This window comes from Prionailurus viverrinus, chromosome B4 (assembly GCF_022837055.1).
Source record: "Prionailurus viverrinus isolate Anna chromosome B4, UM_Priviv_1.0, whole genome shotgun sequence".
Lineage (NCBI taxonomy): Eukaryota > Metazoa > Chordata > Mammalia > Carnivora > Felidae > Prionailurus > Prionailurus viverrinus.
In genome coordinates, this window is record NC_062567.1 from 74,843,928 (window position 1) to 74,869,760 (window position 25,833).

A 25,833-nucleotide genomic window follows, 5' to 3' on the forward strand; every position below is an offset into this window, starting at 1 on the left:
TTGAACCATGGAAATTCATCAGGGTAACATCAGCCTCAATGCCCATGATTTGTAGATTTATGATACCAAATCAGGAGTCAGCCAAGCCAAAGTTAGCACAGCCTTTGAAAAGATAGCAGAATTCAATTTGGCAATAAGCTCTATGTCAGTCAGAAGATCATCTGAACCTGTTACAAACATCACAACTCTATGATAAGTTATCATAGAGTCACTTATTTATCACATTTCATTGTCTCAATAGAATCGCTAGAGAAGTTGCTACAATGGTGCCAGTTCACCCAGAATTGCAACTGTTGCTCCCACCTAAGCAGGGCCTATGGAGGGCAAATGGTGACCAGGAAGCTCAAATGCAGAATAGAAACTACAAAGAAAAGTGAAAAGAAATGCTAATAGCATTCAATGTCTAATTCTAAGCGTTACTGCTTTGTTCCAAACCACACTGCAACATACGTATGAACCAGCTCAGAAGGCACAAATCACAAATGGGTGGTTCGTTTGGAGGGCAAAAAGGTCAAAGCAAAACAGGAAGATATACAATCAGCAACAGCAGCTGCAGATAAAAACCAAAGGTCAGATTGGCCGTCCTGGGCAGTGTTTACCTATCTGTCTTGCCCGTTATGTCTACATGTAGAGGTGATCTTGTAATCAGTAGTATCCTAAGTTTATTGAGAAATTGGAAACGTGTACTAGATTCAAAGTAAAACTTTTATACTCCTTATCCTTTTTTAATCTCCCAACAACCCTATGAATTAAGTATTATATCCTTTTTAAGATGAGAAGGTGGAGGTTTAAGAGAGTATTTTGTTCAAGGTCACATCCAGGAAAAGCAAGACCTAAGATTTGAACAGCATTATCTGACACCAAAGTATACATTGTATCAACTATTCTTTACCACCAAAAGAAAAATACATTCTCCAGGTGGGTTGAAAATTAATAGGTCTGAGGATACTAAGTGCTAAGCTTCTTAGAGAAAAAGAGTTAACCTGTAGATTTAGCCCTAAAGTTAACATTACTTTACTAATTTACATTTAATTATAATCCAGATCTAGAAAGGCAGGTACCTCTTTGTGACTAATTGTACGAAGAGATCAGTACAGTAACTAAATACTAAGTAATCAGTATAATAACAAAAAGAGATCAGTATGCACAAATCTGGGGGAAGTGCCATGGCAATTTAAAACAATAAAACAACGGGGCGCCTGGGTGGCTCAGTCGGTTAAGCGGCCGACTTCAGCTCAGGTCATGATCTCGTGGTCCATGAGTTCGAGCCCTGCGTCGGGCTCTGTGCTGACAGCTCAGAACCTGGAGCCTGTTTCAGATTCTGTGTCTCCCTCCCGCTGACCCTACCCTGTTCATGCTGTCTCTCTCTGTCTCAAAAATAAATAAAAACGTTTAAAAAAATTAAAAAATAAAACAATAAAACAACAAAAAAGCTGTATGATTCAGGAAGATTTCAAAATGGACACACACAAAATGATCTGTATACGTGCACAACACACATCCTCTTTAAAAAAAGCAAACAATCAGGGGGTAGAGTGCAGGAGTGAGTTTAGAGAGGGCAAGCTTAACAAACCTAAAGGAAGTGAATGAAAGCCTGAACCAAGTTATAAAGATGTGTAGGGAAACATAAATGAAAAATCAGACATTAGAATTCACGAAGAAAACAGGAATCTGTAGCGATTAAAATGAGGAATGTTTACCTCATCTTACGCAAATATATGAAAATATAGATTCCATGAGAGAGAACTGGTTATAAATCATGCCCTTCAAGACCCCTACAGTACAAAACAGTGCAATAATATAAATACAACAGTATTTTTTAAATAGCAGGTTTCCATCCAACTTCGGCTCAGGTCATGATCTCACGGTTCGTGAGTTCGAGCCCTGCGTCGGGCTCTGTGTTGACAGAGTGGAGCCTGGAGCCTGCCTCGGATTCTGGGTCTCCCTCTCTCTCTGCCCCTCTCCTGCTTGCACTCTGTATCTCTCAAAAATAAATAAACGTTAAAAGAAATTAAATAGCAAGTTTCCTTCTAATTCACATTAATCCAACTGAAAAATTTAATTCCGATAGAACTTTAAACCTCTGATTTTGAGAATGTAAATGCTAGACTTAGGTGCAATTTGTTCAGTAGACCCCTGTACATAAGGAACAACACAGAGGAGATCTAGAAGTGAAAAGGAAAGATGAAGAAAAAGAGGAAGAAGTGGAAATAGACGGAGGTTTAAGGTCAAAGTAAAATACAAGGTCATTAAATGAAGCAATAAAAGAAATAAAATATTAACGGTACAGAAAGAAACAGACGCTTATGGCATTAATCTTATGTCACATAGGGCATTTTTTCTCCAGTTCTTTCCATTTTGCAGTGGTAGTAAATTCTTCCCCATTTAAGCCTTGGAGCTTGTATAACAAAACAAACTGAATCGCAAACTAAAAATAAATATTCTAGCTTTAGGAAGAGTGCAACTGAGAAAAGAGATCATTTTTAGGAGAAATAGAATGATGGAAGGTACTGTGTGAATTAGTATACAAATGATGCAGCTAGGTGGGGCATTTGTGCCATTTCTGTTGAGATTGGAATTCTCATAACAGACCAATAGAGGCCACACAACAGATCAAACTCCTGTAGAGGAACCACCCATGACCAAGGAAGTCGAACAATTCACTAAGAAAATAAAACAGGTCAACTTCAGCTCTCTAATCATGCTATCTGAAATTGTTAGGTAATGGACAAAAGAACAAAAAGCTACAGTGAAGAGGGGTAAGCTCAGTCTTGAGTTCAAATATTTGCACCCCAAATTTGTATTACTTTCAAAACCCAATGCCGAACCTTCATTCACTTCACAGTAGTTTACAAGACGGCCCAAATCTCTGCAGCAACGCTACACAAAAGACCCGCTGAGAATAAATATTTGGGGATACAAACAGTTTTCAGAACACTCCTCCGTTAGGCATAAATTCAGAACAACGGGGTTGCTCTGTACGGTTAAGTGTCTGCAAGATCTCACGGTTCATGAGACCAAGCCCCACATTGTGCTCTGAGCTGACAGCGCAGAGCCTGCTTGGGATTCTCACTCCCTCTCTCTGCCCGTCCCCTGCTCATGTGCGCTCTCTCTCAAAATAAACAAACATTAAACAAGTATATTAAAACAGGAAAATACAAGAAATGACTAGTTCTATTTTGCCAAGCCTTCTTTACTCACCAAGCTTCCCCATGCTCATTCGACCCAGTGGTGAGATCACGCTCTACCTTTCACAACATACCCAGTGCCTACCTGTGCCTGATGTCCAGGCATCAGAATGTCTGCCCCCTTGTGTGGACCTCACTTTCTCACGTCTCTGACTCTGGTTGTCTTGTGTTGGTTGTAGTGTAATGTCTTTCCAGATATTATGACCATCTCCATTTCCCCTCCCCATTTAAATAGCTTCCTGAATAAATAATTTATGTAAACATTCTTATTAGGCCATAATATTGGGCAATCTTATTTAGTAGCTGTATTTATGTCGTGACTAGTCCTTAATCCTTGGAGAAGGGCAATGGCTCCCCCCCCCCCCCCCCCGCCTTTTATCTCCCAACAACTCCCTGCTAACGATCAAGTCTTTATACAGCTGATCCTTGTAGACAGAACCTATTACACTTCAAGGGAACAGTTCACACAATGCTAAATCAAATAGGATGCTACTCCACTTCTCAGGAGGGCCTAAAATCTAACCATTCTCCTCAAATACCCTCACTTTAATAAAAACATTAAACCATCTACTGCAGTTCATGTATTAACTGTCACATTATTCAAAAGATAAAATCCAGTAAATTTGACTTCTGGGAATATATCATAGAGGTACATGCAGAAAACTTACGAAGATGCATGTTCAAATGGACTTAACCTAAACAACATCCATAGGGAATGGCTATTTTTAAAACAGAATGATGCAGAATTATAAATTCTAATGATAGAAAGATGTTCAAGATATGTTCAATACAAAAAGCAAATTGCATACCATTAGTGTAACATGAGCCCATGTGTGTATTTGTGTGGGGAGTGGGGGAGAGAGAATGAGAGGGAGAAAGGGAGGGAGGACTGGGGGAGTACTTTTTGTAAGGATTACCTCCTTAGAGTGGGACTAGGAGGTAAGCAGAAAAAGTTATATGCCTCTTTATTGTTTGAATTTATCATTTTGTGTATTATTTTCATAATAAAAGCTGGTTTAGATTTTTCATTTTAATTGAAAGGATCAATAGTAAACAGATGTGATTCTTAAAAGCAAGTTGAATAATCACAACATCCTAGCACTATACCATGTCTTACCAATGATATAGTATTGGCACTATAAATACTTTTTGGAGCTAAAGAAAGCCTAAGCAATTTTCTGGTTAATTCAAGGATCTCTGATTGCAAACCTATATAAACCCATTTCTTAAAAAAAATTTCATTTCTATAATAAATATGAAGACTACTCTAAAAAACTCTAACGCTAAGTAAATCAGTAACTGTAATTTGTAGTAAATACATTAAAAGAATCCTATATATCATTTGCAGTAAAGAAGATTCACAGATTTAGAAGGGACCTTTCAAGGTCATCTAGTCCAAGTCTCCAGCCTAATATTCAGACAGAATAAAAACCACCACCACCACCAAACGGGGTGCCTGGGTGGCTCAGTCAGTTGAGCATCTGACTCTTGATTCCTTTCAGCTCAGGTCATGATCTCAGGGTTCATGGGTTCGAGTCCCACGTTGGGCTCGGTGCTGACAGTGTGGATCCTGCTTGGGATTCTCTCTTCCTCTCTCTGCCCCTCTCCCACTCACTCTCTCTCACACACACACATACACACACACACTCTCTCTCTCTCTCTCTCTCTCTCTCTCAAAAAGAACAGAAAACAACCAAAAAACAAAAATACTAGCAGTCTGCTGAGAAGGGAATGAACTTCTCTTAAACAAAGAACAGTCCCAGGAACATAACACAACCAGAAATGTCCCCCTGAAACAGGGACATCTGGTAATTCCACTAAAAAAATATTTTGGTCCAATGTCAAGTTGTTGCACAGGCCAGTTTTAAAAAGTCACTTGACCTCATTTTCCAGTTTCAAAGCTTTCAATTTGTTTAAAACCAAAAGAAATCAGACCATATTGCAGGTTGATTTTAATGAACAAAATTCTCTGTATAAAAACATTTAAACTTTATCAAATGCTTTAAAAACACACACACGCACAGATCCAAATCCATTACAGAATCTTTGAGCGTTATCTTTTTTCATCTCAACATAATGTGTAAAGGGATAAAACTCTACATGTGAAAAAATTAAGACCCACAGCCTCACACATGTATGCACACACATGCACAGCACACACGCACACACACACACACACACACACACACACACACACGCTTTAAGAAGAACAAAAATATATGGGATGGGATCGGAATGAATTTCTTATAAAGTTTCTATAAAAGAACACTACAGGAATAAAAGAACTTTCTCTACCAAGAAAAGATGCAGAGAGGGGAAAACAGAAAGCAGGGGTTAGCCAAACTCATTAATAAATAGTTTGAGAAGCTCATTCAAGAACAGTGAATTTGGGGAGTTACAGATGACCCCTCCTTTTCACCATCTCAATGTCTGTGAATCTGATAAGTGATGATGCTTAAAAAGCACCTGTGTTCTCATTTTTTGTAGGTCTTGATTTGTTCAGCATTATTTAGGTGTGGTTTGTCCCCTTCAGTGGTTGATTTCCTCAGTTCTCAATCGGTGTTATGTCCTATCCAGCAGAAGAGCCACGGTCAGAAACAGCGGCAAACACAGGGTATGGCAAGGGTGGCAGGAATGGCTGGCGGTTAAAAGGAGCCGGGTTGCCTGGGTTTGGATTTTGGCGACACTCCTGGCGAGCTGCCCGTCACTCAGCAAGCTCTTTAGCCCCTCTACTGGCTCCACTTCCTCAGCTTCAATTAGGGATCATTATTATCTACTTCAGGTGGGTCTATCAGAGAGGATTTAAACAAAGTAATCCACTTAAAGATTTTATCACACTAACAGGCACAAGTAAATGCTCAGTAAATGTTAGCTAAAACTATTAGTCTTGGCAGTACAGAGCAACCAAAAGAAAAGTTCGATTCTATCTTTGTACTTCCCCTCGTCGGTGAGGTTTTCAGGGGCCAACTGTGGCAAAAGCCAGCATGTATGATGCAAAGAGACTGAGGATCCAGTCTTAGGAATATAGATGTTCACTTTTATATTAGAAAAAAATTACATGGCTCCGTATCACAAAATTTAACATCTTTCCATGAAACATCACACAACTCTCATCATCATTATGCCCTACAGACACCCTAAATGGTGTGGAGTTTCTAATGATATTCAACAACAACAGGGTCCATACATTTTAACTAAGAAACAGCTGCAGAAATGGGTGTTGGGCAATAATCCATGTGTGCCACAAGAGCTTGGGCCGACAGATGGCTGGGGTTCTGCCTCCACGGCCTGGACTCCCCCACACACAGTCAGATGGGTCAGGCTCCTGCAGACCTTCAAATCTCCATTAGCGAGTGACTCCCTTCAGGGGGGAAGCTTCCAAGAGGTGAAGGAAGCAGCAGCCACTGAGGATGGAATGCCCCGCACCTACTTCAGTATGATATGATAGCTATCATTGGTTTCTGCTGTAAAAAAAAAAGAGAGAGAGAGAGAGAGAGAAGAATCTTTAGTCACCTTTAAAACACAGCAGGAGAAAAAAAGATACACTAAGGCTCTTCTGAGAAGGGAGAAAAAAAAAACAGCAGGACAAAGGGCAGCATACTCGTTAATTATCACAAACTATTTACAATAAATATGCATTATGAAAACAGCATGCCTCAATCTCATTTGTCCATGGAAGGTGGAAGAGAAGGGCAGGGTCGTCACTCACACTCTTAGCGATGGTTCCTTTTGAATGAACTGGCTTCTTGCCAATCTCTAAGGACATCGCTTTTTCTACTTCAGATATGGTGGTCGATACCTTCCCTCTCTCCTCAAAGGAGTAAACCATGAACAAAGCTCTTAAACGCCTTAGAGAGAGGCAGCTGCTTACTATTTTATTACCTTTCATTGTGTCCAGAATAAAACAGGCTTCCTCCTGAAAGTTCTGTATCATCTGAGGAAAGCAAGAAAATTTGCTAATTATTAAAAACTTGGGTTTGCTGCATTTATTTAGACCATATGGCCTTCTATTAGGTTAGATTTAAGGGAAAATAATTCTTTGTTTTGCTTTCTCCCATTTAGTTCTTACATTTTAAAAGCTAAGCAGTCTAAAACAGTGATCTTAAAATTATAGTATGCGTTTTCCTGGGTTAACCCCAAGACGTTCCAAGGGGTGCACAGACCCTGACAGGCCCATTTGGGAGCACTGACTTCCTGGTCCTTATCTCCTACAGGTACTCTTTCCCAAAACCGCCTGAGCACCTCTTCAGCTTTCTCTACCCACTTTCCCTTCTCAAACTCCCTTCTCCCATTTTTCAAAATAAAGGCGTAACTTTCACCCTCCTGGAATCCTACCAAGATGTATTATTGCCCCAGGGTACAAAATCTCCAGGATGCCAAAGTGTGACTGTTAATGTGAACTTTAATAATGGGGTAACAAACTCTTATGGGAGTCACGTGGTTTCTAATTCTTTCCTTTCACCAGAACTGAAGACTGACCTAATCACAAACTGTCAAATGACAGGCCATTCAAAATAATTCTTTGTAACATCACTATATAATTTTTGGCACCTAACTCAGTAGTTAAAAAAAAAAAAAAATCCAGTGATGCTGTTATAAAAAAACTCCTTCCATTCCTGTCTGACAATCTGTGTGAATCAGATTCCATAGCACTTATATCTACAGAATAAAACAGAATGGAAGTGATGGTGAACTCTATTTCATGCTATAAATCAGTAGACGGTATTCATCAAAACATGAATTAATGTGGGTGGGGGTGGGGAATCAGACAATCCCACCCATCTCATTGACAGAGATACTTCTACATTTTTTTCTTGTTGTTTCAAATTTTTATCTAATACATATTTCTTAGTGGTTAATAATTTCTTATCAAGGGATGCCTGGGTGGCTCCGTCAGTTAAGCGTCCGACTTCGGCTCAGGTCATGATCTCGCAGTTCATGGGTTTGAGCCCTGCATTGGGCTCTGTGCTGACAGTTCAGAGCCTGGAGCCTGCTTTGGATTCTGTGTCTCCCTCTCTCAGTCTCTCCCCGGCTCATGCTCTCTCTCTCAGAAATAAACATTAAAAAAAAATAATAATAAATTCTTATTCAAGCATAACACATTTATGTTAATTGTATGGTTATGGTGATAATTCTATTCAGAAGAAATAATTTTTAAATTTTTATTGAAACATTCTTTTGTTGAAACAGATTTGTTTCAAAGAAATATGGTAGGATAATTAGTAAAGGATGCTTGAGCATAAAAATAGGTTATGATAAGATAAGATTCTATGGGGGAAGTGAGTGGAAATAGGAATTCAAGGCAATCAAGAAATGATATAAAACTCTGATAAAGAAAAGTATATTCATGTGTTTTTTAAGATGATGGTGCTGGTATTAAATCACTTCTATTTAGGTCACATGGAATATAGTTAGAATAGTGATGCAACCATTTCATTTTTAAAGTTTATATAATATGCCCAGGAATGACATATTCTGCAACTATTTAAACTTAAAGCAGAAAGTTTCAAGTCAACCTAAAAATGTGCAAGGGGATACATGGTATTTAGAAATTATTTTAGAAAGTAAGCAAGCACAAGATTTTGCAAAGCCCTGGACTAGAAAACAGAGCGCTGTGCCCCAGTAGAATTGCTCTTGCTCCTGTCACATGCCCTGACAACCTGTCATCTGGTGACTCAGCTCTACTGAAACTCTACCTCATCACTAATGAGCACATGGATTCCTGTCGGCCCCTGCTTGTAGATCTGGCTGATCTGGCGAGGGGAAATGCTGAAAAGCTGAGCGATTTTTTCGGTCAGTTCAACAGCGGTCAGTTCTTCTAGATAGATGGCGTGGTACACTGCAAAAGGGAGAGAGCGATGGCAGTCAATACAGGTCTCTCTGCTGTTAAAGGTAATCTGCTCACTCGGAACGCCCGCTTTCCTGAAGGGCTCGGAGTCAGACCGCCTGAGTTCAAATCTTGGCTCCGCCACTGGCTGGCTGTGTGACGGGAGTGAGTTACTTAACATCCCTAAGCCTCATTTTCCTCACCCGAATGTTAGCAGTGACAGTAAGTCTACCGCAAAGAGGAGACACTGGTTGTAAAAAGCAAGGCATGTAGAAGGGCCGAGAATAGTGCCTGGTATATACGAGGAACTGGATACACGTTACCGATGACCATTACTTCTAGCAAATGCTACATCTGCTGTTTGAGGAATTCCCATCACACATGCTCATAAGGCACCTCCCTGCCTTTCTTCGTGGGCGTTCTCGCCTGTCCAGAACCACCTACCGAAGAAAGTCCCATTTGAGTCTCCATCCTCACGCTTCTGCTGCTGCTGCTGCTGCTGCTGCTCCCTCAACTGCAGGGATTCCTGACAAACATAAATGGTTAGCCTTGGGCGCACCATCCTAAGGAGGAAAACAAGGCTGTTAGTCTTACGGTTTTCACGAGAAGCACATTTTAAGGGAGAGCTTGTGTATCTATGTTAACGCTATACAGTGGGGCCGAGAACTGGCAGCCCGCGGGCCAAGGGAGCTCATCTGCTGTTTTGCTAGCTCCCCACCGGGATGTGCGTGTGTCTCCATGCGTGTGCGCGTGCATTTTAAATGAATTCGTTCCCACATCGTGTGTCGGGACATTTGGCTTTTCTTAAAAAACCGGATCTGGCAATCTGAGACCCTGACACTTACAAGAAAACAATCAGCTGTTCTCCTTACGTGATTCATGCATTCTTCAATACACCCACTGTCACTCATTTACATCTGGCCTCTGTAGTCATTTGAGTTTATGACCTTTTGAGGTAAAGTTTAGAAATATTCAACATGTGTGAGCCACTGTTTCATGGGTCCAGGTCAACATATACCTTCTCCTTGGAAGCACCACGCTAATGAACTGGAGAATCTCACTTCCCTCATTACCTTCTCCTAAGTAGCCTAAGCCTCCTTTCTGTTCTTACTTCTTAGACAACAGCATTCAATTACCCTTGATCCGATCATCTCATTCCTTCCTATGTTTAAATGCTCTTTAAGTAATATGTTAAAAAATAAAAGATCCATTCCTTTTTCTCCAAGTCCTCAACCTCTGAACTTTTCCTCTCTCTTTAAAATTTTCCAAGATTAGGGGCGCCTGGGTGGCGCAGTCGGTTAAGCGTCCGACTTCAGCCAGGTCACGATCTCGCGGTCCGGGAGTTCGAGCCCCGCGTCAGGCTCTGGGCTGATGGCTCAGAGCCTGGAGCCTGTTTCCGATTCTGTGTCTCCCTCTCTCTCTGCCCCTCCCCCGTTCGTGCTCTGTCTCTCTCTGTCCCAAAAATAAATAAACGTTGAAAAAAAAAAAAAAATTTAAAATTTTCCAAGATTAGAGCCAAGCTGATTCCACAGTTCTTGTGATGTACCCAAACAAAATACTTCACGATCTGTTTCATTATTTAGTCACCGATTTGGTTCTGTGGCACTAATCTGTATGTTTTTTCCATTCATACCACTACCTGTTTGAAATTCTAAATTCCGTGTAGGGACTACAAATGACTCTGTATTAAAATTCGTAAGCAGACACGTAAGTATTTCCTATCCAAGAATGACGTCTTCTTCAGTTAAAACAGACTTCGAGCCTTCGCACCTGTTGTTCCTCCTGCCTAGAGTGTTCTTCTCTCCTCTGATTCCACAGCTTCCGTCCTTCCCCTAATTCAGTTTAAGTGCCTCCACTTCAGAGAGGTCTTTCCTGACCAGATTCTGGGTGCTCTACAGGTGATAACCTTGTTTTTGTTTATTTGTTTGCTTTTCCCTCAAAGCACTTATCACCATCCAAAATACTGTTTATATTTTTCTCTCTCCCTGTTAGAAAGTGAACTCATGATAATGGGTACCTTGTGTGTTTTGCTCACCAACATATCCCTAGAGCCTACAATAGTACGTGGCTCACGATAGGGATAATGAATATTTATCGAATGAAAAAACTACCTGGAAAGGAAAAATGGGGTATCATGGGGCATTCCTTGAATCAACTGTAGGAAAGGATATTTTCATCTTTGCTTATTTGGTACAGAGCTGGCATTCGCAAAGAATGTTTTGACAAGACGCAGTTAGCTGTGCAAAGAGTACTGTGAAGAGTCCCTGAATCCAAATCCACTTGAAATCCAACCTCACGGATATTTTAACACTAATTACATACCGGCCTTTTAATGCATTAAAAAGTCTGATTCCATCTGCAGGGCCACAGATTTGGATCACATCATCTCTAGTTAGTTTCAATAAATCTGCCCCTGGAATAAATATAAGAAAATGGGTGAAAAAGGCAAAGACTGTCTTTGTTAATGACCATTAAAATGGGCTCTGTTATGTTCTAGCCCCTAATCTTCTGCATGGTACATAAGCCTCTCCATGACCTGGCCTCTGTTTCCTCTCCCACCTCAACCTCGACCCAATGAACTGGTCCACTTTACCCTATGCTTTCATCACGCTGATGAAGTCTAATGAGCAAGTTGCTCCTCCTACCTGAAATATCCTTCCACTGTCCGACCAACAGAGTCCTCAACATCTCCCAAGATTTACCTCACACATTACACATGTTCTGTAACTCCAGAAACTACTCCCCTCCCCTGCTTTGTACCACTTAACTATTTTTTTTTTCAGGGTTTTATTTTGATTTGGGGTTTTTTTGATACTAGATGATGAATGATCAGAAAGTATGCCTTATCCATGTGTGTATCCCTACCATACCTGGTATACAGAAGGTGCTAAATAAGTGGAATATGCAAATAAAATACAATATGGTGATATCAAAGAGGAAATTTCAGACTATCTACAAATGCCCTTGATAAAAATTTATGGAGTATACAGTTTTAAAAGCACTGTATGGAATAAATATTTTTAAACTGAAGTGAGTTTAAACGAAGAAGTCTTTCTTAAGTATTTCGCAGCACAGATGCACCTGCTGAGAAAGTCTGAAGGGTTCTATGAAATTCACTTCATCAGAAAAAAGCACGAAGACCCCCCAGTCCCCCCGCCCCCACACACACACCCCCGCACGTGCACGCACACAACACACCCTTACGTGGATGCCAGGAAGCCCTAGAATGTAAAGGAATATCTTGTGCTGGGGAAAACAAAAGGACAAATCAATTTAACCTGAGAAGTTTGTAAAAAGCCTTGTGAACGTAGAAAAACGATTTCGATGCAACCACTGCTGAGCTTCCTGAGGTGTGGTTGTTGGCAAGAGGTTCTGAAAGGAAAAGAAAGCAAGAGGGGTTTTTTTTGTTTTTGTTTTTTTTTGGTAACTCAATGATTTAGCTCTTACATCATTAGGTAACACAGAGCCAAACACACTCACACTCAGACGGGCCGCCTAGTTTGCCTGGAAGTTGTTTATACCTCATCAGTCTTCTGTCTCTAGCCAAGCAAGATGCCCACGGAATCCCATACCTGTCTTCCTTACTAGACTGTAAGCTCTTTAAATGCTAGTGTTCCTGCATTAACTCGTTCACATCTCAGTTCCCTAGCATTGTCAAAATTCAGAGTCAAAATTCAATAAATGCCTATTTAATGAATGAATAAAAAGTACTCCTTAAAAGCTGGGCATTTCTGTGGAACCGCACAGTCATCAAAGTATTAGTAGACACTGCAAGTCACTTACATTTAACTTTAGACTTACATCTGTGACTGGAGGGGGTGGCTCTGGCTGGTGGTTTGGTGAACCATTTCTGAAAACACATGTAAAACGAAAAGAATGAGACACATACTAGGGTTCATCATCTCATTCCTCACCCTCATAGTAAGTCTCAAACTAGACTTTTTTTTTTTTTTTAAGTAATCTCCACATCCAACCTGTACCCGAACCCACAACCCCCGAGATTAAGAGTCGAGTGCTCTACTGACTGAGCCAGCCAGGGGCCCCTCAAGCTAGAGATTTAAAAGGAATCTGTGCTCTCTCATAAAGCAGTTTTAGTCTATAGTCAATACTCCTATCGTCTGTCAATTTAACATTAAGATCACAGGGGGAGGGTAAGAAACTGTCATTGCAACATTTTTTATTATTGGACAAATTGAAAAAAGATAAAAATTTCAGCCAATTGGGATTCATTAGATAAATTATGGCATAAAGAATATTTAACATAAGCAGTTTATAAGAAACTAAAAATATCAGAACATAACAGCAATCAATAGATTACTATTTTAATAAATATATAGATATACACACAAACATATATACAGGAAAAAAATACCAGAGAAACTTTATGTAATGCAATGTGATCCCATACTTTTTTTTGTTTGTTTGTTTGAGAGAGAGAGAGAGAGAAAGAGCGAGAGACCGAACGTGTGTGCGAGCAAGCTCGAACAGGAAAGGAGCAGAGAGAGAGGGAGAGATAATCCCAAGCAGGCTCTCTGCTGTCAGTGCAGAGTCCAACACAGGGCTCGAACTCACAAACTGTGAGATCATGAACTGAGCTGAAATCAAGAGTCGGACCCTTAACTGACTGAGCCACCCAGGTGCCCCCATATATTTTTATAATGACAACCAAAACCATTATTTTTAAAGCAGCTTCAAAAATGAGTGCTAATTTGCAACCCACAGGCTATCTCCATACTCTTCAGTTTTTCTCTATACCTCCTATACTCCAAGGACTGTCCCTATTCCCTAATACTCCTTTTATCAGAGAAAAATTTGAGCCTAATAACAAAGTAATGACAAAGAGAAGAGAGAAATTTTTAAAACACAACTCTTTAATCCCACATATTTACAATTGCCTACAGGCGAGTGGCTGGCTGAGCCAGTAGAGTGTGCAATTCTTGATCTTGGGGTTATAAGTTCAAGCCCCACATCGGGTGTGGAGATTACTAAAAAAAAAAAAATAAACCCTAAAAAACATTTAAAAATTGCCTATAAGTAGACTGCGTACTCCATATGGATGGTAAGAGATTTTTCTTTCAAAACAGACTTTCTTCTTTTTCCTTTTTTTGCTTTAACTGCAAAATTCAAATTCAGTATTCAAACTTAGTAATTAAATTATCACCAGGCCTTAATTATCTATTCTCTCTACAACTTCTTCTTATTTTTATTCTTAATTGTTATATTTTGAATATTGAAGCTACTTTAATTTCTTATAAATGCAGACTGAACCAAAGCGTACGTAAATTCAAAAACAAACATTACAACCAAAACACATCACACATTTAGTAGCCTATTTCAAATGTCAATGTGGCCTATGTGGAATATGTGTTAAATACTAAGACTAGTAAAACAACTTATTTTAACTGGCATAGGCATCTGTACCAACTTTCAATGATCTCTGATGATAAAAGACTAATAAAAAGAGATTAAATGCATCCCACAGATCATTCTAAAACTTCATTTTAGCTTTCTTCAACCTTCTTTCCCAATTATCAAAGATCCAGAATAATAAGGTATTAGGATCATTCTTAGTAAGTAACAAAACAGATTTTAGTGTTGTACAACTATGTTTCAATTCCTAATGACCACTCTGGTGGAAAGTATGAGCAGGAAATGAAATAACCACAAGATAAGCAGTGACAGGAGAAGTGAAAAGCCCAGAAAATCAGTCTCTGAAACACGAAAAACTGACCATAATGCTGTTTTCTTTTTTTTTTTTTTAATGATATTTTTAATAGAAAGAAAAAAGAGGAGGAGAACGGACTTTCAGTCACTTTTGAAGATAATCCAAACCTCAGTTAATCCATGAATCCATCAGAGACTGACTAAATAGGACTTACTGACTTATAAAGAACTTGTATATGAGAAGATAATGAAAGAAGACATATTTAGGACAAACACAACCTACTTTTTCATTTCCCAGACTTACCCTTCCCCAAGAGAAAAACTGCTGTGGGAACTGTTGAAGCCAGGTGATGGGGAATTATTGACATATGTGATCTCAGGCCATGGAGAACACTAAAAACAAAGAACAACTGAAATACTGAAAAAGTACATTTGACCCTAGTGTCCCACTAAAACATTATCACTTGAATAGCATATCTTGATTAGTAAGTCTTAACTACACAGAGGCCCCCATAATGAAGAGCAAATATACCCAGGACAACTAAATCTTGACCAGGCAAAAAGTTGTGGGGGGTTATTTCGTTTTGTTTTTAAAAAACTGAGATACAATTGCCATACAACACAGTATTAGTTTTAAGGTGCAAAACATAATGATTTGATACACATACACACTGAGAAATGGGGGGATTTTCTTTTAAGAATAAAAAGTATTGACTGAAATTGTCACCAAAAGAAATCCTTTTACCTCCGTGAGTATCGTTGTCTCATAGGAAGGCTGATACTTCTCCTTTTCATGAGGTGTTCGTTTCTCCATTTTCTCCCTATCTGTTTTTTGCTTTCTGTCTGCACCTTTGGGCTGAAATGAGAAATGTTTTGTCTTGACTCATCGACGGAATTTTGAGCCAACAATATTATTTCTAAGAGCTTAAATAGTCACATGTGAAACAAGGATGTACGCACAATAATGTAAACACAAGATGCAACCTTGCGTCTATGTCTGAAAATAGGAAACCTAACTGTCTGATGCAGTTAAAAAAGAAAATGCGGTCTATAGTTATAGACGTGGAAATATCTCTAAAGCACATAGCTAACTGAAAAAAGCAAGCCTCAAAACAACTCATCTAGTGCAATCCTGTTTATGCTTCAAAGAAAAGAAAATACACGTGTATATAAAGCACAGAAGGGACTAAAAGGATACATGCTAAATTAGGACAGTGGTGACTCCTGAGAAAGATTGGGGAGTCGGGGTAAAAGTGGTAAAGAGGGACTTCAGTCTGAATACTTCGTCTTCTGCAGTGAGAACATATTTATCCGTGTGATAAAAATAAAGACCAAAAGAACAAAAGAAAGTCAAATACCAATGTAACCAAAACTATCAACTTTTCATAATTTTGTGAGCTTTTACAAGAGCTTATCATCTCAACAGACTTTAAGAGTTTTCAGTGAAAATCCATGCTTTTGCCTCTAGCTCCCTTTGCAAATTCCCCTTCTCCCATGCCCATCCCCATATAAATCCATTACCAGACATCTCAGTAATGACCTCAAGGACTCCAGCTTAGACTGAGTTTTCACAGTTGTTGAAAAACAGACAAGCGGACTTTCCCACTTGGGAAATGTTAACTACCAATGTTAACTAATGTTAAAATTGAAAGAGGAGGAAAAAGGATACAAGGGACAGCAAGTTGCCCAGGAATACCTTGAAGACTTTGATCTGGCAGCTGGCTGAGTGTAAGTGCTCAGTATATTCCCCGTTTTCATTTTCCTTGAAGGTATCAATTTGTACTCGGAATGGCACTCCCTTTTCTCCACCATGCTTCCTCATAGTGAACTCTGTGCTAATGCAGTGCACCTACAAAGAATACAACATCCAGGTTTCAGTACCGCTAGCCAGCCAAACCACTCAGCAATATTTTTGCAGCTCCTACTAAGAGCAAAACCTTTAGAAAACACTATGAACACCTATAAAAAACTTCTACTCTAGGGACACCTGGCTGGCCCGGTCGGAGAATATGCAACTCTTGATCTCTCAGGGTCATAAGTTTGAGTCCCATGTTGGGCATAGAGCTTACTTAAAAGCATATATATATAATCTTAAAAAAAAAAAAAAAACAAGAAAAAACTTTTACTCTCTTTTTGATCTTGAAGAACGTATATTCTAATGGAGAAAATAAAAAAACTTATTTACAAATGAAACAAAGTAAATGTACAGATCCAACGCTAACAAAAGTTACTTGGAGGAACTAAATTCATTAACTGCTTCAGAGAATACAGAGTTAATATAAAAGAGAAATGATTTCTATTAGTAAAAGGTTTCTAGACTTTAAGGTAGAGGTTAGAAAGCAGAGGCACCATCCATGCTGGGAAAATACCAACTATGAAAGCTCACGGGCAATAGTGGGGAAAAAAGGCTTTCAAGGCTTGCTTGGCTGCTGCATAAAGTGAACGCCTTGGTGAATCTGAACTGTGAAACCCTGACTGGCCACTTATTAGCTTAGATAAATTGTTAATTTCTCTAAGCCTCAAAGACTATTCCTACTCCACAGGATTACTGCTAAAAGTTTTAAATAAGATCATGTGTACAAACTGTTTACTTAACATAGTGACCAATGGGACGTACTCCATAAACCCTAGCTTTCTTTATTACAAGTAAGAATTTTAAAGGAATCTACTCAACAGAAATAATCAGATATGTAAATCAAATTTTAAGCATAACAATGTTCAAAACAACTTCATGGAAAATAGGGCAAATTTAGAACAACCTAAATGCTAAATAATAAGGAAGTTATACTACATCCAAAGAATGGAACATTATGCAGCCGTTAGCAAGCATGTTTTTGTTTGTTTGTTTGTTTTGTCATACAAATAAATAAATTGGGGAAATTAGAAGGGCAATTCAGACACTCCTCATCGCTCTCAGGCAAGTGTTGAGGAGTCTGGACTTGACAGCCAGGCTGGAACCCTGTAAAAATTTCAAATGCAACATGTTTTATCCTTTAAGAAACAAACTGGGAGTAAGAATGCTCTTCATCACCGGAAGGCCATCTGCAAGGCCCTACCTGAATAAACACAGATGTCCTCTTTGCCGGGTCCCACAGGAACTCCACTGTATTCAGTTGGGTTGGATTGGCCCTAGGATCGATTATACCCACAGACATTGGGATATCTGAGAAACAAAATGGTAATCATTGAACAATTCTGAGGGCTACTGGGTTTAAATAAGAAAGTACCATTGTTTTATTATTGGTCCTCGTTACCAAGATTTTTATGTATCACATCCTAAACCTCTTTTCGCCAATGAAAAGGGTTTGATTAGAGCTAAAATGGACCTAAGTACTTTCCTTCTGAGTATCTTTTTTCCACCTTGAAAGGTTTTTTAAATAAGACAATTTAAACGCAGTTTCCTTTTAATTTGCCAAAATTCTACTTAAAGATAGATTTGGTCTACACACTAGTTCTAAAATTGTAATATAATCTGCTTCACTTACAGTTTTAAGATTAGTGTTACTGATAGAAGAACACTAAGAAGACTGCTACAGAAAGAGAAAGCAGAGTGTCTGAATAAAGGCAGAAGTATTGTATTACAGAAAGAAACGGGAAAATTTTAACACCGAGATCGATGCTGGCCTTGAAGTCATCAAATAATCCTGTAACAGAGCAACAAATCTGATACTCAAGAGGGAAACAAAAATGAATGAGACTCGGCAGAATTGCTTTCCATTCCACATAGCATATACTCACTCAAATACCATTTCCTGACTTCTATTAATATTCAAACTGGGGAGATAAAGCCAGGCTGATATTATCACAACTAATACTAACCATACTACTGTTTTACGGTCGATTCAAACAACAAAGCATTAAGTGGGTCCCACAATGTTAGTTGTGTTGGATTCATCCTAAGGTCAATTTATCAAATGGATATCAGGATGTCTGTATGAGAATCGGTATTTTCTTAGGTAAAGCTAGTAGGTACTTAGATTTGCTTAACAATTATGTTTCCCAGTAGGAGATAAGACCAGTAGGAGATCAAAGACACAGATGGCAGGATTAAAAGTACATTCATGAAAAGAGACTGCATGTATGTTTGTAAAACAACTTCCCTTAAGCCCAATGATTTAAGAAAAATCAATTCTAGGGGCGATGGGTGGCTCAGCTGGTTAAATGTCCAACTTCAGCTCAGGTCATGATCTTGCGGCTCCTGATTTCAAGCCCCGCATGGGTCGGGTTCTGTGCTGACAGTTCAGAACCTAGAGCTTGCTTCCGATTCTGTGTCTCCCTCTCCCCCGCTTCCCTCCCTGTTCCCTCAAAAATAAATAAACATTAAAAATTTAAAAAAACAAACAAACAAGAGAAACATTCTACTCTGTAGTAGTAGGGGCAAAAATATAAACTACAAATCAAGAGATATAGATTCTAATCCCAGGTCTCTTACTGTAGGTAAAACAAACACCATCTGGCTCTCAAGTATTAGTAAAAAAAAAAAAAAAGAACTTGCAGCATTTGGGGAAACCTTTTACATACACTCAAAATATCAGACCCTGAATAGCCAAAACAATCTGGAAAAATAAAGTTGGAGGCCTCACATTTCTAGATTTCAAAACTTACTACAAAGTTGCAGTTATCAAAGTTATGCCAGTGTGGTACTGGCATAAAGGTGGAGACACGGACAAATGGAATACAAGAGAGAGCCCAGAAGTGAATCCTCACATAAGTGGTCAAATGACGTTGGACAAAGGTGTCAAGACCAATCAGTGGGGAAAGAATAGTTGTTTCAATAAATGGTTTTGGGAAAACGGAATATCCACATACAAGGAATGAAGATGAACTCTTACTTTATACCATATACAAAAATGTACTGAAAAATGTATCAAACAGCTAAATGTAAGACCTAAAACTATAAAACATATCAGGAAAAGCTTCATTGGGTTTTGCAACAATTTCTTAGATGTGACACCAAAAGCACAGGCAAGGCAATAAAATTAAATACATAAACTGGACTACATCAAAATTTAAACTTTTATACATCAAAGGACATTATCAACGCAGTGAAAAGACAATCCACACAGAATGGAAGAAAATATTGCAAAGCATGTATCTGATAGGGGGTTAATATCCAGAATATATAAAGAACTCCTACAACTCAACAACCAACAGCCACAAAACAACCAGATTCAAAAACAAGGAAAGGACCTGAATACACATTTCTTCACAGAAGATACATATATAGTCAATAAGCATATGAAAAGATGTCAACATCACTAATCATTACAGAAATGTAAATCAAAACCATAATGAGATACCAATTCACATCCATTAGGAGGGCTACTATTTAAAAAAAGGAAAATAGGGGTACCTGGGTGGCTCAGTCAGTTGAGCCTCTGACTTCAGCTCAGGTCATGATCTTGCAGTTTGGGAGTTCAAGCCCTGCGTCAGGCTCTATGATGACAGCTCAGAGCCTGGAGCCTCCTTCGGATTTTGTCTCCCTCTCTGTCCCTCCCCCACTTGCATTCTGTCTCTCTCCCTCTCAAAAATAAATAAAACATCTGGCCGCCTCAGTGGCTCAGTTGACTGAGCATCCGACTTCAGCTCAGGTCATGATCTCATGGTTTGTGGGTTTGAGCTCTGTATTGGGCTGTGTGCTGACAGCTCAGAGCCTGGAGCCTGATTCAGCTTCTGTGTCTCCCTCTCTCTGCCTCTCCCCTGCTTGTTCTCTCTCTCTCAAAAATAAATAAACGTTAGAAAAAATTATTAAAAATAAATAAAACATTTTCAAATTAAAAAAAAAATAAAACAAAATTAAAAAAGGAAAATAGCACATGTTGGTGAGGAGGTAGAATAATTAGAACCCTTGTTCACTTCTGACGGGAATGTAAAACGTGCAGCTGCTATGGAAACAGTACGGTGGTTCCTCAAAACAATTAAAAATAGAATTATCACATATGATCTAGCAATTCCGTCTCTGGGCTTATACCCAAAAGAACTGAAAGCAGACTGAAATATCTGTATACCCATGGTCATAAGTTGCATTATTCACAATCACCAAAAGGTAGAATCAGCCCAAGTGTCTACTAAAGGATGAATGGATAAACAAAATGTGGTATTTATACACAATGGAATAGTATTCAGCCTTAAAAAGGAGGAAAATTCTGATGCACACCACTATGTGGATGAACCTTGAGGATTATGTTAAGTGAACCAAGCCAATCACAAAGAGACAAATACTGGATGATTTCACTTATATGAGGCACCTAGAGTAGTCAAATTCATTCAAGCAAAAAGTAGAATGGTAGTTGCCAGGGGCTGGGGAGAAAAGGGGATGGGGAGTTACTGTTGAATGGTTACAGAGTTTCAGTTTTGCAAGATGAAAAAAGTTCTGGAGATGGATGCAGTGAGGGCTGCACAATGTGAATGGGCACTGAATTATTTACTTTAAAATGTTTTGAAATACTAACTTTTATGTTCTATATATTTTACCATAACTACATTAAAAACACAAAAACAAACCCTCAAGTACTGGATGTAATTGTTACCGAACTGAAGTGTTCCAACTTCAATTTTGGTATTATCCCAGTAATTTTTTATGCTTATGGTCAATAACCCCTTCGGGGTTTTGCTAATTGAGCCCCTGAAGCATTCTGAATCAAGGTAAACATGAAGTAAAGAAAACCGATTCTCAGACCATACTTATAAGCATTTCCTGGGCAAAAGATTCCCTTAACTCACCAATGTCAAGAATTCTATCTCCAGGTCGGTTCCACCTCCAGCCTTCCAGCTGCTGATGTTCAGTGTATTGTAGTCGTCTGTCATGGAACACTACACGGAATATACTCTAAAAGGGAGCAACACAATCAAATGATAATAGGATCCTTTAAAAGTCAGTGCTGACCTGTCAAGAACAATGAAATCTTGCCATGCGCAACAACGTGGATGGAGCTAGGGTACATCATGCTAAGCGAAACAAGTCAGTCAGAGAAAGACAAAATACCATATGATTTTACTTGTATGTAGAATTTAAGAAACAAAACAGACGAACATATGGGAAAGGGAAAAAAAAGGAGGGAAGCAAACCATAAGAGACTCTTAAAGATAGAGAACAAACTTGAGAATGCAAGCTGGTGCAGCCGCTCTGGAAAACAGTATGGGGGTTCCTCAAAAAACTAAAAACAGAACTACCCTACGACCCAGCAATTGCACCACTAGGCATTTATCCAAGGGGTACAGGTGTGCTGTTTCGAAGGTGCACGTGCACCCCAATGTTTATAGCAGCACTATCGACAATAGCCAAAGTATGGAAAGAGCCCAAATGTCCATCGATGGATGAGTGGATAAAGAACATGTGGTATAGATATACGATGGAGTATTACTCGGCAATCAAAAAGAACGAAATCTTGCCATTTGCAGCTACATGGATGGAACTGGAGGGGATTATGCTAAGTGAAATTAGTCAGAGAAAGACGAAAATCATATGACTTCACTCATATGAGGACTTTAAGAGACAAAACAGATGAACGTAAGGGAAGGGAAACAAAAATAATATAAAAACAGGGAGGGGGACAAAACAGAAGAGACTCATAAATATGGAGAACAAACTGAGGGTTACTGGAGGGGTTGTGGGAGGGGGGATGGGCTAAAGAGTAAGGGACACTAAGGAATCTACTCCTGAAATCATTGTTGCACTATATGCTAACTAATTTGGACGTAAATTTAAAATAAAATTAAAAATTTTTAAAAAAGGATTTAAACATGAAACAAAGAGAACAAACTCTGAGGGTTAGTGGAGGGAGGTGGGTGGGGGATGGGCTAAATGAGTGATAGGTATTACGGCAGGCACTTGCGATGAGCACTGGGTATAATATGTAAGTGATAAATCACTAAATTCTACTCCTGAAACCAGTATTACACTATATGGTAACTAACTAGAATTTAAATAAAAATTTGAAAAAAATAAATAAAAATAAAAATCAGTGCTGACAAAAGAAAACCAGCAGAAGTTACCTCCAGTTAGTTTTCTAGATATAACCTAAAATTATTTTTCCTAAGACCTGTTTCACCTTATGGGTGCCTGGGTGGCTGGGTCAGTTAAAGCATGACTCTTGCTTTTGGCTCAGGTCATGATCTCACGGCTATAGGTTCGAGCCCCATGGTTGGGCTCTGTGCTGGCAGCACAAAGCTTGCTGGGGATTCTCTGTCTCCCTCTCTCTCTCTCTCTCTCTCTCTCTCTGCCCCTCCCCTGTGCTCTCACTCTATCTCTCAAAAATAAATTTAAAAAAAAATCTGTTTCACCCTAAAACCCATCATACCATGCCAAATTCTACTTTGGGGTAAATTTTATAAGTGCTCAGATATAATCTTTATAGTTACTAGTACCATATTTAATACTTGGCTTAAACATCAGTCCTGATGGACTGGGTATAAAGGATTCCTATTAGAAGCATTTCTACAAGTTTCTACTCTTACCATGTAATATCCAGCTCAGCTCTTCAGATGTATATGAAAAACTCACCAAGCTCCCTCCTTGCTAACCCACCACACGACACTGAGGGTAAGCAGGGGCTGTATCAATCAACTTCCCTTTTGTTATTCTGGCTTTGTGGAGGTGCTTATTTATATCCCCCCGCCAACTTTCACAGCGGCTGACCAAACTCTTCAGTCCCAAATGTGCTGTGAATTCATTGCTCGAAGTCTAGACTAAAATAACTGCTATTCATTAACAGCAGTTTCTGTTTTTCTTGTTACTAGACCAAGTATCCAAAGAGACACTGGAGCTTTTCTAAAAATTTCAAGGAGGTTACTCTATTCCACCCAAAACAACTTCACTGAGCCAGGAGACTACTTTGACATGGAGTAGTAAGCCTTCTGTTTCCGCAGCTGTGAAAAATCTAAGTGAATAAGGGGGCTCACTCTCACGCCAAAGGAATTACAGCTTCCCACTCTGCCAGCAAATTGTAGTGGGTAAGAGATACCACCAAGCCCTTAATGGAAGCAAAAGAATATTACCCAAAAAGGGTCAGTAAAAGAATACTGCGCAGAGAAATGATTTACTCATTTTCCTTTACCTTCACCAACTTGCCATTAATTTCTGGAAGTTCTCCAAGTTTCCTATTGTCTAGCATACGAATTTCATAAGACTGTCCTAGAAGAAAAAGTAACTACATATTATATTAATCATAAATTAACTTTGCAAGATGCACAAAGAATAAAATCCAGCTGAATATGCAAGAGTATAATATTATTAGTATTATTAACAAAACTATAATCCTTTACTATGTGCTAGGCACAGTGCTAAGTGTCTTCATACATTATACAATTAACTGATACAATTCTCAAAACTATTATCAATCCCATTTTTACAGATACAGGAATTGAAACGTAAAGAGTTTAAGTAACTTGTCCAAGGCCACGCAACTGGAAAACAGAGCTGGGTAAGGTAATACTTCTCGGTTGGTAACCAATGAATGGGGATGTCCAGGCACCATGGATTAGAAAGAAAGATGCAGACAGGAACTAAAAATGGGCAAGTACACAAAAGAAGCCAGTAATATACATTAAACATGACATTAAAGTGAAAATCTCTGAAGTAAGGCTTCAACTCTGACAGGTCACGCTAGAAAGATGTACTTTTTACATATAAGTATACCTACTAAAATATCATCAATCCAGCATATCTTCAATAATACTAACAAATAAGGAAGCATCTAACCTTGATTGAGATATGTCAGGGTTTCATCATGGAGTTTCACTGCTGGAGAGGTAGCAGCACAAAGCACGTATTGAAAAGGTAGGATTTTATTCTCATTATCAGGGGGCAAACTTGACTCTTCTTGCTTAAAAATGGGCAATGCAAGGACATCACTGAAATAAAACAAATAACTTACATTAACATCGGACAGAAGTGCAAGAGTGGATTTATGCTGAAACAATTTAACTGCAATTTGCTTTGGAAAACTATAAACATTACTCACTTTAAAAAAAAAAAACAAAAAACAAAAAACATTATTCACTTTGATGAAGTTTCTTCCCAACCACTCAGTTCAGATTACCTGCCGTGATAGTCCCCTCACCACAACAATGTGGGCAATGACAGATAGATATTCACTGCTAAGACCATCTAGACAGGGGTTCCTAAAAGGGCTCTGAAAATTATATGCAGAGTTCCAAAATGTCAATTTAGGATGCTCAGTAATGTGTTTGTTCTTAGAAAGGCACCAACTACAGTTATCTTTATAACCACATCAGCTGATCTACTCTAAGGATTAAAACAAGACTCAGAATTCCTAGAAGCCACTTGAAAAGGACAAATCAATGACCAGTGTATATTTCAAGGTCAGCTTACATTCTGTGGAATACAGCTAACTAGAAGTGCTGTGTTTCAGTTCCTAAAAGCCTTACGCAAATCTTAGACAAGCTCTCTAGTCTTCGCTCCTTCATCTATAAAATGGGAACCACATCTGCTCTCTAGAGTAAATATGTAAGAAAGTATTTTGGAATCCATAAGGGACTAAAATTGATGTAAAGGATTAACAGTAATCTTCCCTCATAAACTCTAGCCATGGATTAGTGGGAAAGAACATCCTGGGCCCTATCCTGGAGACCGACTGTTATGATCAACATTCGCTCCAAACTTTAAAAGAATCTTAATAGATGTACCAAATTAAAAAGTGTTTCCAATTATCTCAAGACATGCCACAAAATTAAATGTATTTTATTTTACTTTAAAGAATTTGTACATGTAATCACCAGAACAGCTAAAATTAAAAAGAATGACAACCCAAATGTTGGCAAGGATGTGGAACAACCAGAACTCCTATTCTTTGCCAGCAGGAGTGTAAAATAGCACAACCACTTTGGAAAAAGGTTTGACCATTTCTTATAAAAGTAAACATCTATCTGCCCTTTGATCCAGCAATTCTATTCATAGGTATTTATCCAAGAGAAATGAAAATATAAGTCCATGTAAAGCTTGTACATAAATGCTCATAGCACAAAAGCAAAAATGGGAAAGAATCCAAATGTTTATAATTAAGAGAAACGGATGCACAAACTGTGGTGTATTCCATACAGTAGAATACTACTCAGCAAAACAAAGGAACGCAACAACATGGATGAATCTCGCAGACACGATACTGAACAAAAGAAGCTACACAAAAAGAATAT

General features: G+C 38.8%; 1 protein-coding gene across 4 annotated transcripts in view; it reads right to left on the reverse strand.

Moving 5' to 3' along the window:
• Positions 1-6,003: 6,003 nt before the first annotated feature.
• TFCP2 (transcription factor CP2) overlaps positions 6,004-25,833 on the reverse strand; it is a 43,979-nt gene continuing 24,149 nt past the window's right edge. Inside the window, exons 2-15 of one of the 4 annotated variants that reach the window (XM_047866198.1) lie at positions 24,380-24,531; positions 23,736-23,812; positions 21,403-21,508; positions 17,736-17,842; positions 16,376-16,528; positions 15,425-15,535; positions 14,984-15,072; positions 12,799-12,865; positions 12,294-12,387; positions 11,338-11,428; positions 9,460-9,578; positions 8,885-9,027; positions 7,071-7,122; positions 6,004-6,649 (exon numbers count right to left, since the gene is read on the reverse strand). In XM_047866198.1, coding sequence (XP_047722154.1) covers positions 6,615-6,649; positions 7,071-7,122; positions 8,885-9,027; positions 9,460-9,578; positions 11,338-11,428; positions 12,294-12,387; positions 12,799-12,865; positions 14,984-15,072; positions 15,425-15,535; positions 16,376-16,528; positions 17,736-17,842; positions 21,403-21,508; positions 23,736-23,812; positions 24,380-24,531 — 1,396 coding nt within the window. In that variant the 3' untranslated portion in view covers positions 6,004-6,614. Of the gene's footprint in view, positions 6,653-7,070; positions 7,123-8,884; positions 9,028-9,459; positions 9,579-11,337; positions 11,429-12,293; positions 12,388-12,798; positions 12,866-14,983; positions 15,073-15,424; positions 15,536-16,375; positions 16,529-17,735; positions 17,843-21,402; positions 21,509-23,735; positions 23,813-24,379; positions 24,532-25,833 lie in introns of all 4 variants that reach the window. The other 3 variants (XM_047866200.1, XM_047866197.1, XM_047866199.1) reach the window with 3 other exon arrangements.